The following is a 16,018-nucleotide window of genomic DNA, read 5'->3' as shown; positions in this document are numbered from 1 at the left end:
GAAGGAAATCCGGTGCCCAAAAAGTTTTTTTCGCCTGAGGGAGGTTCGGGTTGGAGAATGTGATAATGGTTTTGGAGGAGGCTGGTGTTCCGAGTGTTACTCGGAGTGCAGGAGATCCCTGGAGAGGAGAGGGAAAGGGGATCAGAACGGAAGTACTTGATCAAATGGATGGACGGTGGAAGTTACCGAGTTGGGTGAAAGGGTGTGGTCCATCGCGGAGGGATCTGGTGAGGGAACTACGAGGCTTGGGTGGACTTATACTCGGTGTCGGAGTGAAGGTGGTGGCCCGTAGGGACGTGGACCTGCGGGAAGAGGGAGTATCTTGTGAGATGGGACGGACAATTGGAGGACGCCCACGGTTGGGAGCCGGAGGAGAATGTAGATCCTGATTTGATCAAGGAGTTTCGAGGCTGGCCGAGCCGGGTTGGAGCGGAGATGTGGAGGCCCCCGTGTGGATTTGTGCCCCATGAAATTTGTTGGGCCTATCCTGTTGGCTTTGTTGTGTAGAATTGTTTGAGATGGCTGAGAATTTGGGCAATTGAATGTTAAACAATCTTTTGATTTTTTTTTTTTAATTTTGAATTTGAATAGTTTTGGACTAAATTAGGAATGAATGGATGAGCTAAAATATTCCAACTTTCCGATCGAACTCAAAAATTTTAAGCAAAAAATGTCTGATCCAACCAATTGTGATTTCAAACCTCCCAATTAGAAAGTTGAATTTGAAGAAACCCAATGGTTTTAAAAGCTTTTTTTATTTTTTTGGTCATTTTTTACTTGGCCTTGATCGTTTTTTGGGGGACAATGATAAATTGAAATGTAATTTGCTTAAAGTCCGTGTCAAGTTTGCCCAGGGTTATCAAGTTTGATGTAAAACTTGATGTGTTGATTTTGACTCATGAATAGAAATATGAATTTGAACACATCACCTTCTTTTAGGAGTTGTATATGTCATTTTCATTTGGATTAGTTTTTGTAAATATTATGGTAAGGCTCCCAACTAATAATTTTGAGTTTCCAAATTGAATTCTAATAGAGTTAGGTCAAATCAAACAAACTTTTAGAGGTACGCTTTGTGAATCCATCTTGAATTATATATATTTATATATTTTTTTTTTGGGTGTTGTAACTAAAGAAGGCTGCAAAGGCCCATTCCAAGTGAGGACTTTTGAGTTGAATAGTAAAATATTATTCATTTAAAGGGACGTGTGCATGGATTCAACAGGTTAAATGTAAAGTTAAAAAAAGAAGAAGAAGAGAGGATTAACTTTTAGTTTCCCAAATGGTAATTTATTTACTAAATTACTAAATTTGGCATCTTAATTTAATTAATATAATAATCCCACCGAAAACATGTGTTTTCTCTCGAACGTGTGTATTACCTGTGAAACGTAGCTCAAAGTTTTGACATATATGATTAACGACAACAACCCTCATAATAGATTATGTATCTTTGGAAATTTGGTCCTAACTTTTGCCTTTATAGCAACCATGTGTTGTACTTTTTCCTTTCCCCCTGCATTTTTGATTCTTATGTAAATAGGTGTAATGCCTTTTAATTTTACTATAGCTCTCAACTGTTTGGCTTATTACGGGACGGTAATCAGTGGGAGTTGTGAAACTCGTATTACTTCTTTTTAATTTTTTAACAATAAAATTAATGTATATCATTTTTTAAAAATCACACCTTACTATAATGTAAGTTTCGACATAACTACTTAGAACTCTAATAAAAAAAAAAAACTAATAAAAAAAAAACCACAGATTTTTTCATTGCATTGCATTTTCTCCTCCTCAATTTTGGATTTTTCCTTCTCTATTTTTTTTTTGTTTTTTAAATTTTCCAAAATGGTGACCGAGATTTTTATTTACAAATTAGGAAACATTAGGTCTTGATCTTGTGTGACAGTGTGTTGGAGTAGTGAATTCTAAAAGACTTGCTACCCGTTTAGTTTCTTTTCACATTTAATGTAAGGAGATTTTTTATCACGTGAGTGGGCCGTTATTACTCCACTAGACAATCAACCATTAGCATCCGTAAGTAACAACCTTAGAGTGCTAATTTGAAATTCAATATTCATACTGTATGCCCCCCGAATAATTAACAACATTTTAAATATATAAAGAGGGAGAGAAAATAGAACCCAACCAAAACAGAAGAAAGAAGCTGTAGACTTTCGTCGATGCATTAACTTTTTGGAGATAAATATTAATAATCCATAAATCTAGGAAAATTGGCCCAGCTTCGCTGACGAACACAAGTTTTTCGTCAACGAGAAAATAATTGAGAAAAAAGGGGTTTTTCCGAGGCACGCACACCGCCTGAAAATTTCGTCGACGAACAACAGGGGGTCTCGTCGATGAATTTGTGAAGAGCTCCGTCGACCGAGTCTGGTATAATAAAAAGAAGCGGAAAACCGGGATTAATTCTTCTCTCATTTCTCCTCGCCGTTCTCCAATCCCTCGGCTCTCCCCCTGTCGTCTTCTCGTCTCTCTCTCGCCGTCGTCTCCCCATCTCTCCACCTCCTGTCCCTCTCTCTCTCCTCTCCTTCCTACTTTTTTCTCCTCCCTTCTTCTTTCTCTCTACATCATTTTCTGCCCCCCCTAATCGCCGATTTCGACCATCCGAAGCTACCACGAGACCGCTCCTTGGCTTGAAGTTCTTCTTCTCCACCGCATCTACCGGAGCGGATCGTCGGGGGGATTCAGAGTTGGAAATCAACGCCCCGAGAAACTGGAGGCCCAATTTTAGGGTAAAAGGACTTTTATTATATATAACATAGATATATATTTTTTTTTATTTCAATTTTTTGACTTCCCTAGTAGTTTATAATAGAATTGATACAAGGAAGAAAATGCCTGATGTTTAAAAATTTTCCTGACATATGTTTGTTTCAAGGTTATTTGTATGAGCCCTGTTGGGTACAGCTAAAGTACCGTAGGGCTTTTTCAGAATTTAAGGTAAGGGAAATATGCTTATGCTAGGAATTTTTCTAAATATTATACAAGCATATTTAATTTCCAAAAATTATGGATTTTTAGTATGGTGTTGGGTGGGTTGTGTGTGGTGGCTTTTGTGATTATGTATGGTAGTAACGGGGATAGTTTTAACGAATGCAATTTTTCAAACATGATTTTGTTATGACAATATCAGTACCCATGATTTTAAAATAAAATTACTTTAACCGGATTTACGTACTATGATTATGTTGATTTCCAGTTTACCCCACCCCACCTGCTAGTTTTAACCAAATTTTAGTACCATGATTATAAACGAATTCTATATAGTATACGAATATGCAAGCCCTCCTGTTATGATTACTCCAGATTTAGTATGTTATGGGTCAGTATCATGGTTATTATAATTTTTAACGTTATTTTACTTTCCAGAAATCATAGTAAAATCAGTAAGTTTATGTTTTAGAATATATTTATATATATCAGACCTGTTGGACTTGCAGCTTAACAAGCCACGGGTAAGAGGCCCGTTGGGGGCTACAAGATAACTAAATGGTTTACTTTATGAGTTCCTATGTTACTTTTTATTTGAGTTGCAATCACCTAATTCAATATAGTGGTAAATTCACCCACCTTAGGGCCCTTTCGAGAGGTTTAGGCCTCTCCCCCCATCCAGATATGGGTTGAGGTTGGCAGGTTTTCGACTGTGAAGTTTTAGTAGATTTATTCTTGATTGGCCAGTCAAGTAAATCATCCCAGCTTTTATTTACGGGCACAAACACAACCTCCGTCAAATGAGGGGCATGGTTCATGACCCAGATAAAGCCACAGGGACAGTTTTAGTTACTAAATTATTACTTTTTTACGTAATTGATTTTACCCAGAAACAGGGGATCTTACTTATTTACACTAGAAGTATTTTGAATTATAATACATAATACATATGTTAAGCAGAATAGGAAAAGGGGTCGTGTGTTTTATTATTGTACTGTACTTTGTTGTAAAACAAAGTTATTCATGTTTTTATATGAAACAGATTTTCCATGAATATGTAGTAGATCATTTGCCACACACTAGTAATAATAATAGCATATTTTATCTCTACTTTGATGCCGTGTGGGCTTTCATCTCTCCCCAGTGTGTGATATTATTTTTCAAGGTGATCCAGTTAAAGGTTACCAAGATCAAGGCCTTCCGCAAATAGAAGGACTTCAGTTAGTGTTGCCCTGAAGAGAGTGAGTCATCATTTTTGGGGCATTTTTTTGTGGTTTAATTACGCCACTAGCTAGTTGAGGCAATTTTTTTTTGGGGGAATATAGTTATGTTGTTATATATTGCAAACATTTCAGAACTCTGTATTCTGTATGGATGGTTTAAAGTTTTTAATTTATAGATTATGCCCTTTCTCGCTGCTTAGGCATAATGTTATGGGCTGTATCCAGCATTATGATAATTATTACAGTGGAAAAAAAATTAATTTAATAAGCAGGTCGTTACAATACCTATGTGTGTATCATTTTAAGTCGATGGGTTAGACATCGGTTTTCTTTGCCGAAATTATGAATGATTTGCAAAGGTCAATAGTAATTAAGAAAAGAGTTGTTATTATTCTTCTACAAATAGTGGATGAGTTTTTGCTACTTAATGTTAAGAAAATACTTGATATTGTTAATTTACAAATATTATGAAATCATTTTATTTCAGGGTAGGTGTAAATCATGACTAATGCTTCATAATTTTGCAGTTGAGTTCATTTTGAGAGAAATGCTTAGGATAGTAGGTAAAATAAAACCTTCATCAGCTACTATACCCAAAAATGTCCTTAAAAAATATTTCAAAGAAAAAGGTAAAACACTATAAGCATTGAAGATGACCTATGATTATATTATTCGCGAAAAAAAAAAAAGAGGTCACTCATTTATATCGTCCAAACAATATCTAATATTAAGGAATGAAAATAACTTTAGTATTTATCAAATTAATCATTAAATGCGTACAATTAATCTATATTCAAATTAAACATGCTAATCTAGTTTACAATATTTAAAAAAAAAAAAACAAAATTACCATTCATATAACTTGATGACCAAACTATGATTATATATATTATTATCCATGAAATAAGGAAGATGTTGTTTGAATTTAATGTAGTGTTTTTTCTTCCATGGTTTGTATTTATACATTTATTTTATTTTTTTAAAACCACTCTCTAGTTATTGATTGATTAGCATGAGTGTCAATGACATTTTTTTGAACCCAATTGCCCCAAAATGGAGCTAATGCAAACTTTTTTTGCTTCTTCTTTCTCTTTTCCCTTTCCTTTTCTTTTTCTTTTTTTTAACCTTTTTATTTTTTTTTACATTTTTTTTTCCAACACTGGGTTTTATGTCCATTTTTTTGAATATCATTCCGGTGGGGGCTTTGGGATGGTCCATAACTTTAAGGGGGATTTGATAGTGATTTTGATCTTATGTGCGCAAATTGAGATAAAATCTCTATCATTTTAGACATTTTTTGTTCACTTTTTGTCAAATCTGATTGCACCGTGTGACTCGAAGTGGTTCAAAGTACTAAGAAAAAGTTTGACAAGTTGAAATTTTGATTTTAAAGGAAAGGCAACTCGAAGAGTCGAAGTTAAACCTTTTGCCTGTTTTGTTTGTTCCAAAGCTTTTTCTTTTCTAGTATTTTTTTTTTTCTATCAATTTTGATTGCATCAAGTGATTTAGAACAGTTTAAAATGGTAACAAAAGGTTCAGAGTCTATTTTTAAATATTTTTGTCACTGTTCACCAAAACGCTTTTTCTTTCTCGTTTTGGGGACCATCAATCCCTCTTCGTCAACACTCATAGATAGAATCTGACATCGATAATGAGTTATACACATGGACATCATGATCAACGAAAATTTTTAATAAACTTATTATCTCATTATTTTTTGATAGATTATGTAAAAAAAAAAACATTTGTTATTGTTTCCTCATTATATTAGGATTTCCCATTTTATTGAGTCCATTATTTTCTTTAATGTGAAACCTAAATAGCTTCCAATTCAAATTTGTGATTATTGTTTAGTACATCTATTTTGCTTATCAATCCATTTCACATAATTTTTTTTTTGCCTTCAAGAATTTTCTACCTTCTTTACATTAAAATGAAAGAAATTTATTTATTAAATATATTTATTACATTTAACCATTTGAACAGTCATTCTCACAGTTAATTAGCATTATTATTATTATTATTATTACAAAATCTAGTATTTATGATCATCTTTTATTGTCCCCATCATTAATTATTATTTTTATGAGAATTGATCTCTTTACTTATTTGCTACTTGTATTAATTAGGTTCAAGTTCCCTCATATTGTTTGTCATTGAAATCAAGTCATACTGTATTAAGAGTTCGAGTGTCAAAAACCATATTATTGATATTAAGAAAGTAGAGAGTTTTGAAAATTAATAAATACTGTGTAAGACTAAATAACTATAAATTTTGGCGTGTTGAATATGATTGTTAGATTGTTTGTTTGCCTCAGTAACCTTTTGTTCCTTTTCTCTTCCCTCTCTCTCTCATCTCGGATATCCCCTTACGCCTTCAATTCTCACCCTTCTCCTTTCCTTCCGTCGCACTCTCCAGTCGTCTCGGAGGAAAAAAGAAGAGGAAAGACCAGAAAGGAAACAAAAAACAAGAGAAGAAAGAAATCCCCACTTCTCCCCCCGCTCTCTCCAGTCTCACTCCGCCTCCGCCCCTTCCTCCTTCTCTTCTCAGTCCCTACCCCCACCACAAAGCTCCACCACTCTTCTCGACATCAGAGTCTCTCTCTCTCTCTCTCTCTCTTATTGTTTGAGTCATTTGACTATTTGTTTTGATTGGTGGTTATAACAAGACCAAGAAATTTTTGAAGGTTTAGAGTTTTTAGCTTATAAATTTAATAATTTGTACAAGTCAATTACCGTTATGTTACGCATTTGTAGGACCCATTGAGTTGAATTATAATGTTTAATGGGATTGATTGAATTATTAGAAGACTTCTATATATATGTTTAGTTTCACGTGTTGGAATGAGGTGATACATGTATGGATTGTTATTTAACATAAATTTCACTTGTTTTATTTCTACCTAGCAACATCTTGATAGTTAAAATTTGAAACTTTCATATTGAAGGAGCTTAGGTCCAAACCCTAAGGAGGGTTGAAGGGGATATGGGTTGGGAGGCGGACCATCTCTCATTGTTCAGCTTAGGTCTAGTTGGACTTTCAATTGACAAAAAAAAAAAAAGAAAAGAAAATTCACTTGTTTTTTTTTTTTGGTTTTTTTATATTTATTTTATATTTATAATACTATACAAAAAAAAAAAAAAAAAAAACACTTAAATATGTTAGCATACAACTACAATAACAACAACAAAACCAAGTCTTAGTTCCACTAAGTGGGATCAGTTATATAAATCCTTTTAAACATGTTAAAATGGATAAAAAAAAGTAATCAAATCAATTTAACCAACCCTACTTGTCGTTTATTACATTACTATCTATTTAGTGGGGCCCATTAAATAAATAATGGTGATGCATCGGGATGCATTTCTAAAAATACAAGTTTTTTGAATGGATAAAAAAAAAAATGAATCTATCCCAGAACATAAATTTATCATAATTTTAATTAATAAGTTTAAACTTTTCAACTATTAGAATGAAATAATTTCACCCGAATATTTTGATTCCATTTTAGGAAACGTAAAATTGATTAAAGGTTGAAAGGCAGTCCATAGGCCCAATAGGTTCAATCATTAAATTGTTTATTTGTTCCCTTAATGTTGACCCAAAGGTAGACTAACCCTATGTTATGCCATTTTGCAATGATTAACTAATTAAATAAATAAATATAATTAGTCAAAATTCGTGTAATGTAAAAGATATCATTGGTTTTTAACATAAAGAAATTATTTTCAAATTATGAATGTTATTTTTAGATTATTGTTGCATTTGGCTTTTAAACTTAAAATTAAATTTAGATAATTGCATTAATTAATTAGTTAGACTTTTGGGATTATTTTAAGGGTTATTTTGTATCACTGTTAAAAATTTGAGAAATGTAAACTAAAAATCAGAAATACAAACTAAATAATAGAAACCAATAACTTGTTTGGTTAATATTTGTAAAGCTTATATGAATTACAAATTAAATTTAAAAAATACTCATTTTTATCTTTAAATTAAATAATATTATAAAAATATGATTAAAATAATAAAGTTATAAATAATACATTTTTAAAAATTATTATAATAAAAATAAAATTTATTATAATTATTTTACTTAATTGTTCTACTTTCCTATTTTACTTTATAATAAAAATTTTATTGGACATGATGATTAAAAGATATTAAAAGTATTTTGTCATTGACTTTATAGCTATTTTTTGAAATTTATGCATTTTTTATTTTAATTATATTTAAATTCACATGATTATTTACTTTTTATTTTAATTTAAATCTATAAAAAAATAAATAATTTAATCCAAAAAAAGTATTTCTGGATATGAAAATTTTTGAAAACAAGTTGCCAAACAATTGAAAACCATAAAATCTTGTTTTCAACTCTCAATTTTATGGCAAACAATTGAAAAATGATAATAGAAACAGAAAATTAACAGCATAAATAATTATATTTTTATAATTAGTTTTAATTTATATGATGTTAATTACCATTTGATTATTTTAAAACTTTTTTTTTTCGTGAATTATAGTTTTCATTACTATAATAAGTTATTCAAAAATTATAATTAATTTTTGCAAATTATAGAAAAATATATTTCGGGAATTTGGTGAGGATGAATTTGATGCATGTATAATACATCATAACTTTTATTGTGCTTGTAGATAGGCTTTGAGAAAATCAAACAATAAAAGCATGATTTAATGTTACTTTACTATTAATAAGATTGTGGATTGACTGAGAATAAATAATGAAGTAATGGGCACATAATTTAATGTTACTATAAATAAAATTGTGTTCTTTATATTCAATTCAATTATTATTTATCTAGTTTTATAGAAAATATTTTATTAGTGGTTCAAATTTTTATTTCTTAATTGGAAATTGTCATTTATTAGCATTGAATTTTTGGAGGGATTCAAAAAAGATTTAACAAATATGATGTTAATTGATATTTTAGAAATTTATACAAGAATATGTAGATAATGAATTTGCTAAATTGATTATAAAAAATTATATTTCATTTATATACTGATAGGTTCCGAGAAAATCAAATAATCGATAATTGATTTAATGTTACTTTTAATAAAATCATGTTTATTATATTAAATTTAAATTTATTAATTTTTATAGAAATTTTATGAGTTGAAAATTTTTATTTTTGATTAAAATTTTTCAAAAAAATATAATATTGAGTTTTTGGAGGCTAAAAAATCTTTTGTAGGTTTCTTTTATGTGCATATAATAACTTGCACAAGAAAATGATATCTAATATAAAATGAAAATAAATAACTTGCACGTTTAAAGTAATTATTAGCTTATTAACAAAATTAACTTTTTTTTTCCAAAATACATTTCCTAAAATAACACATTTAAATAGTAAATAAATATCCCATTTGCATAATTTATTTATTTAAATTCGTCATCATAGAGACACAACGAGGGCAAGAAAAAGGCGTGAACAGTACGCACATGGAACATTTTAGCAAGTAGCAACCATCACATCCCAACGTTAATACTTAAACCGCGTTATCGGGATTCAAAACCCCGAACGCCACTCTCTCTCCTTCTCCGGCGAAGATTCCCGTTTCCAAAACCGATATCAAAATACAAGCCACCGCCGATCGGGCATGCCGTTGCCGGGAACGACAATGCACGCGAAGTCAGACTCGGAAGTGACGAGTCTAGACGCGGCGTCCTCGCCGCCGCGGTCCCCCCGGCGGCCGCTATACTACGTGCAGAGCCCGTCGCAGCACGACGTCGAGAAGATGTCGTACGGGTGGAGCCCCGTCGGGTCCCCCGCCCACCAGTACAACTACAGCGGCGGCACCGCCACCGGCCAGTTCAACCTCTACCGCAGCTCCCCCGTCCACCACTCCCGCGAGTCCTCCACCTCCCGATTTTCTGCCTCCCTCAAGAACCATCGTATCTCCGCCCCCTGGAAAAAGCTCCCACGCGGCACCGAGGGCGAAGACGCGGACGACGACGACGACGATGATCTGAGCTCCGGTCACTCCGCCAGATTCTACGTCGTCTGCTTCGTTCTCTCCTTCGTCGTCCTCTTCACGGCGTTCTCGTTGATTCTCTGGGCCGCTAGCACGCCGTACGAGCCCAAGGTCGTCGTCAAGGTTAGCGAGTTTCTCTGGTCAAGTCTGTTCTAATGATTTGCTTAATGGCTTTCAATTTTTTTTTAAAAAATAAATTAAACTCTTTTTTATTTTAAAAATTGTACACATCTGTGTGTGCAGAACATAGTGTTCGAGAAGTTGAATATACAGGCGGGGACGGACGATACTGGAGTGGCGACGGATATGCTGACTCTGAATTCGACGGTGAGGATTTGGTACCGAAATCCGGCGACGTTTTTCGGAGTTCATGTCACCTCCACTCCTCTTGAGCTTTTCTATTACCAGCTCAAGGTTGCTTCTGGTCAGGTAAGTCATCATCATCATCAATCATCAATCATCAATCATCATTCATCAGCATCTCTGAATCTGAAACCATGCCTCCATTAATTTTCTGACAACCCACTTCGGGAAAAAAAATTGAAATCTGAGTTTGAATCTTTCACTGTTATTGTCATTTTTAAAATTCAATTTATTTTGTTTTAGATTGATTTTGTACATTATTAAAAACATACAATATTCTCAATTTATGAGTTCAAATCATCTAGTATCAATGTGAAATTAAAATTCCTAAAATCTCAGTCATTAATCCTGCATTTATTATTGCTTTATTTTGGTTTTTTTTTTTTTAATTTTAAATTTTGGTTTAAAATTTAAATCACAAATTATATGCTGGATTGTTGGAGAGGGATCAAAAAATCAAAACACGAGGTGCGAACATTCATTTCACTGCTTTTCTGGGAGGACCACGACTTTTATATATAGAAAGTCTTTATTTAGAATGTGTTTTCTTTTACCTCGAGAAAACTTTTTTCTCGAGAAACTACTCATGAGCGTTTTGGCAGCGAGGAAAAGACTGAGGAAAAAGTCATTGATTCCCACTGCAACTCCATTCGCAGGGGTCCTCTGCTCGAAAATGCATTCATTGAGAGTAGTAGTAAATGCTAAGGATGGGCTTGGTCTTGGGCTTGGGCCTGGGGTTTGGGGTTTTGGGAGCGAAATTCGAGAAGGCTGTAGTCTGTGGCTTTGTGCTGTCTTTTTGTGAGAAAGTCAGTGGGGGCCCACTGAACTCATGGCCCATATTATGGCCAATAGCCTCCTGGGGTTTGGACCTCTTCACTCTTCTTCCGTCGGGGGCTGCATTCCCAATGCATGGAAGCAGTTGTTTGTCTAATTGCCTTTGGAGTTTAGCCTGTGCTTTCTTGGCATTTGGCAATCCTATTAAGGATTTAGTTTAAACTCACACTTTCAGGCAGTTACCAAAATGTTATTATAATGAAAAAGAAAGTGACAGTGGGGTTTGGGGTGAAAGGCTGAGAGCATGAGAGAGGCACTCAAACTGCATTGTGTCATTTGATTTTGTGAGTTGGAACAAAATGAAGAGGAGCTTATTGATTCTCTTCACAATGTTTTCCATAAATATAATTCAACTTTAACTTTAAACTTAGTTGCTAACTCAAGTTCCCTAAAATTATATTATTCTAATAAAAAATATTTAAACATAGTGCTTTGGGGGCCTTTATTTCGTAAAATGATGTGTCTCAAAATCTCGGTCCGAATGATTCCATAAGTTTTGCATGACCAAGAGAAGAATGTGAGACGGAAGCTCTCGCATAGCTCTCGCATAACCCTCGCATGAGTTTTAAGAGGCAAATATCTCGTGATGACCTCTTGAATTTTAAGTCCTTGATTTCTTCTGAATTTTTTATTTAATATGAAAATTCATTAAAATAGAAAATAAACTCTGGCAATTTTTAAAAGTTGTAGAAAAATACGAGAAAAGTTGTAATAATGTTAATTTCTGAAAGTTATTGAATTTTATTTTTTTAGGTTTTCTTTATCATGCATAATTCAAAAGATTATTAGAATAATCCAAAAAAAAAAAAAAAATCAAAAATTTATGAAATTTTTAGTGTTTTCCTGAAATATTATGTCGTATTCTTAAAACATACAATGTACTACAGTGCAGTGAAAATTTATCAAAAGTGCTGAAGTAAAATCAACTTGTGATTAATAAAAAATGTAAAATTGAACATAATTTGTTTTAGCTGCAAAATCAGGTGTGCATGCTTGGAAAATGAAATTGAATTATCATAACTTGGTTTCACTATGAAATTGACTTATGGTTGCTTGGTCTTACACTAAAAAAAATCGAGCTTTGGCGAGTTTGTTTCATTTGCATCTTATCACCACCGTATTTATGTGTGAAAATTTTATATGATGTGGTAAGTTGGGTGCATGCATGCATGCAAGAGGGACACCTCTTGCATTAGAGTCACGACGATCCAATGAGTTCATTACTATTCCAATGTATGCAACAAGAAGCGAGCTAAAGGGGTGGAAACTGCGAAAGAGCTAGTTGGTGTGGAGGAGTAAAGTTTGGGCATTAAGTTGAAGGATAGGCATTTGGACTATTAGATGTCAGTGCAGAGCAGGTGACCACAATGGGGATAGGATAATGACATGCATCATTTGTAAGGTGAGAACTTGTTCCACCACTTGTCTGTGTGCTTATAGTGTCGATGACAAATAAAAAGGCACATGAATTCATGTCTAACATGTTTGAATTTATGAAACGAACACAAGAACACGTGGTGGAGCAAGTTCTCTATACGATAGATGTTGTGCTTGGTTTGTATGCAAAAAACCAAGCTTAGCTTTGGGTTTGAGTGTGTTGGTTCTCTTCTACTTCCTCCAATGGCAAATTATGGGATGAATGAGCCCACATGGGATGATCCATTGGGCGTTATCGAAACATTTTTAAAATTTGCAAGATGAGCCACCAGGTTTTTAATCAAACCTAAGCTAGGTCTTTTGAGTCTATTGTACACATATAATGGTAGCATAGTATTAGCCATCTTTAATGCCTACTAATGTAGCGAGTGTACTCCCAAACCTTGCAAATGACGCATGCCACCATCTTCTCTCATGTTGTCATGTGCTCCACACTTGCATCGGATAGTTCGATTATTCATCCCACCTTCATACTTTAACTCAGTATTCAAATTTTATTTCATATTCCCTCGTGCAAACTTCTTATCTAGACTCGTACTAAACATCACTCCCCTGTCCTCTATCGTCTTGGTATTTTTAATCTCCATAATGAATTGAGTAGTGTGGTGTGCCTCCGCATGCTTGCAAGTGTGTACGCCTATTGGCCATCGCCCTTGCATGTGAGAGCATGCAACCACTTCAAGGTAAATATTTACTCGAATGCGTATCTGACGGTTCTCGAAAAAAATTGTACTTGGTGGTGGGTTGTAAAATGAGATAGACTTGTCAAAACTTGATTTTAGTTTAAAATTGAGTTATGTTAATTCATATTTCGTTTTGCTTGCTTTTGCGTGAATGCACTCCTGTTTTACAAGTAAAACGAATCATAATAATTTGATTTTGCCTTTTGAAATCACTTGATCGTAAGTTAATTTTACTTTATTGCATTTGGTAAATTTTTTGTTGAATTATAGCATATTTGTATATTTAAGAAAAAAAATTAGGAAAAAAAATCTTTCATAGTACTCATAATTTTTTTGGATTGTTTTAAATTTTTTGTTTTGTGAATTATGTATGCTGAAAAAGGTCAAAAAATAAAATTGATAAATTTTAAGAAATTAATTACATCAAAATTTTCTTGGTATGTTTTTCGAGTGCGTGAATTTTTTTGGAGGAATTTTTTTTTGAATTTATTTTCTATTTTTATGTTTTTATAAACTATAAATTAAATTATAGAAAAAAATTTATCCAGCATGATTTGTCTTTTAGACCTCAGATAGTTCCATAAGATTTTCTACTTTAAGGTGTTAAAACTCGAAAATCATTATGTGAGATTTGCTTTTTAAAATTCATATATGGTCATTTCGTGTCTTTGTGGACATGCAAAACTGATCATAATTTTTCCAGATTTAGTTTAGAAAGAACAATTAATTAACCCGCAAAATTTTCAAATACATCATTACAAAAATTAGAGTTCAAAGTGAATTATATTTAAATATGTTTTTAAAATAATATTTTTTTGGGTTAAAAATCTGAATTTTTCGAGCGGAATACGACAAGGCTGTGATTTGAGCTGTCCTTTTTTGAGAAAGTCAGTGGGGGCGCACTGAACTCATGGTCCAATTCTGCTTGCAAAAGCCCAATAGCCTACTGGCGTTTGGACCTGTGCACTCCGTTTAGTTGGCTCCTATTCCTATATATAAATCCAATAACCCTTTAACCAGATAACCCTACCCTACTGAGATAAAACCCTAAATCCTAATTCTAATTTTTGCGGGCCACGATTGCCTCATGCTGGTTGTTGCTGCTATCCACTCGTCGTCCTCGTCTCCTCCACAGGCGGTCGTCGCCAGCTCCACAGACCATAGTCCACAGTCTCCATTCCACAGCTCCACTGTTGCGCTCTTGCGCCCTTGCCCATTCTGCCTAGCACGCTTGCTGCATGCCGCCAAGTTGAAATCGCCAACAACGCCATCTCGCTCACCCTCACACGCTCCGACGGTGGTCGGTGGTCATTCGATTCATTCCCTCACGGTCGAATCAAGCTCCCTCACGGTCCAGATACGTAGACGATAGATCTCATCTACCATTCTATCGTAGAGGACCAGACACACCCGTGTAAAAAAAAAAAAAAATTTCATTTTATATGAAAAAAAATTAAAATTTTCAAAATAAATTATTTTTTTAAAATGGGTATTTCGTAATCTGTACATTTACTAAACGGATGGGTTAGGATTTAAATGGTTATGACCCGTTTAACACCGACTCGTTTACGACTCGACCCATTTACGACTCGGACTGTTTACGACCTGTCCAGCCTGCGAACTCTTTTTGGCACCCTAATATTATTAAAATGAAAAAAAATAAAAAGTGAGGGTAGGGTTTAGGGTGAGAGGATGAGGGAATCTCTAAGCTATTGTTTGATTTTATTCACTATATTTAATTCAAAATATTTAAAATAAATAATGTAACTAAATAAAATTGCTGTACTTATTGTTATAGTAAATCAATTTTGTAATAAATGTTGCCTTATTGTCATGTTGGACTAATTTTTATTTTGTCGTGTGCAATTACTGTTTTACCCTCTATGTTAATACCATTTGAGTGCCTCAGGTTGTTTTTAATAAAATTATGTGTATAGGTGAAGAAGTTCTACCAGTCGAGGAAGAGCCAGCGGACGGTGGTGGCGATGGTGGTGGGGAGTCAGGTGCCGCTCTACGGCGGCATCTCGGTGCTCGGCACCGTCCAGGACCGTATTGAGCGGATGGTGGTGCCGCTCAATCTGACCTTTGTGATAAGGTCCAGGGCCTACGTGTTGGGCCGACTGGTGGAGCCCAAATTCTATAAGAGGATTAGATGCCCAATCACTTTGAGAGGAAATGGCCTCGGCAAGCCCAACAATTTGACGCATTCCTGTTTTTATGATTGAAGCCCATATGCATTTGCCCGGCCCAAATGGTAAATACGTAAAAAAAAAAATAATTTGCCCACGGGGAGACCTTTGTACTTGTAATGCTAATTTGTTTGTGTACACTTGGAAAACATTATTATCTTTTTTGTGCAAAGAAGAACTTATTTATTTATTTATTGCATATTTGTGTGTTTTTAACTTGTCAAGAAGTCGTTGAATATTGTAGGGCCTATTCTATCTCGTAAAAGGTGATTGCGTTATACACTTTTAAGTGAAAAATCATACATTCACGTGATCTTGTGCCTAAAACTATTTAGT

The 16,018-nt window shown here is 33.8% G+C and overlaps 1 protein-coding gene across 1 annotated transcript; it reads left to right on the top strand.

Annotated features, from left to right (window-relative positions):
- Positions 1-9,608: 9,608 nt before the first annotated feature.
- LOC131156586 (uncharacterized) lies at positions 9,609-15,881 on the top strand. Its single transcript, XM_058110396.1, has 3 exons — positions 9,609-10,299; positions 10,420-10,605; positions 15,431-15,881. Exons 1-3 carry the CDS (start codon positions 9,802-9,804, stop codon positions 15,716-15,718), a joined length of 972 nt encoding a protein of 323 aa, XP_057966379.1. The 5' UTR covers positions 9,609-9,801; the 3' UTR covers positions 15,719-15,881.
- The last annotated feature ends 137 nt before the right edge of the window (positions 15,882-16,018 follow it).

The sequence above is a fragment of the Malania oleifera genome, chromosome 5 (genome assembly GCF_029873635.1).
Source record: "Malania oleifera isolate guangnan ecotype guangnan chromosome 5, ASM2987363v1, whole genome shotgun sequence".
Classification (NCBI taxonomy): Eukaryota; Viridiplantae; Streptophyta; class Magnoliopsida; order Santalales; family Ximeniaceae; genus Malania; species Malania oleifera.
Note: the sequence above shows the minus strand (reverse complement) of the source record. Positions and strands in the feature narration are given on the sequence as shown.

Bases quoted from the DNA above. Each gene is read 5' to 3' on its own strand.
- LOC131156586 (XM_058110396.1), top strand. From the start codon at position 9,802: ATGCCGTTGCCGGGAACGACAATGCACGCGAAGTCAGACTCGGAAGTG. The intron at 10,300-10,419 runs GTTAGCGAGTTT...CTGTGTGTGCAG, and splicing joins AGCCCAAGGTCGTCGTCAAG to AACATAGTGTTCGAGAAGTT. The intron at 10,606-15,430 runs GTAAGTCATCAT...TTATGTGTATAG, and splicing joins TCAAGGTTGCTTCTGGTCAG to GTGAAGAAGTTCTACCAGTC.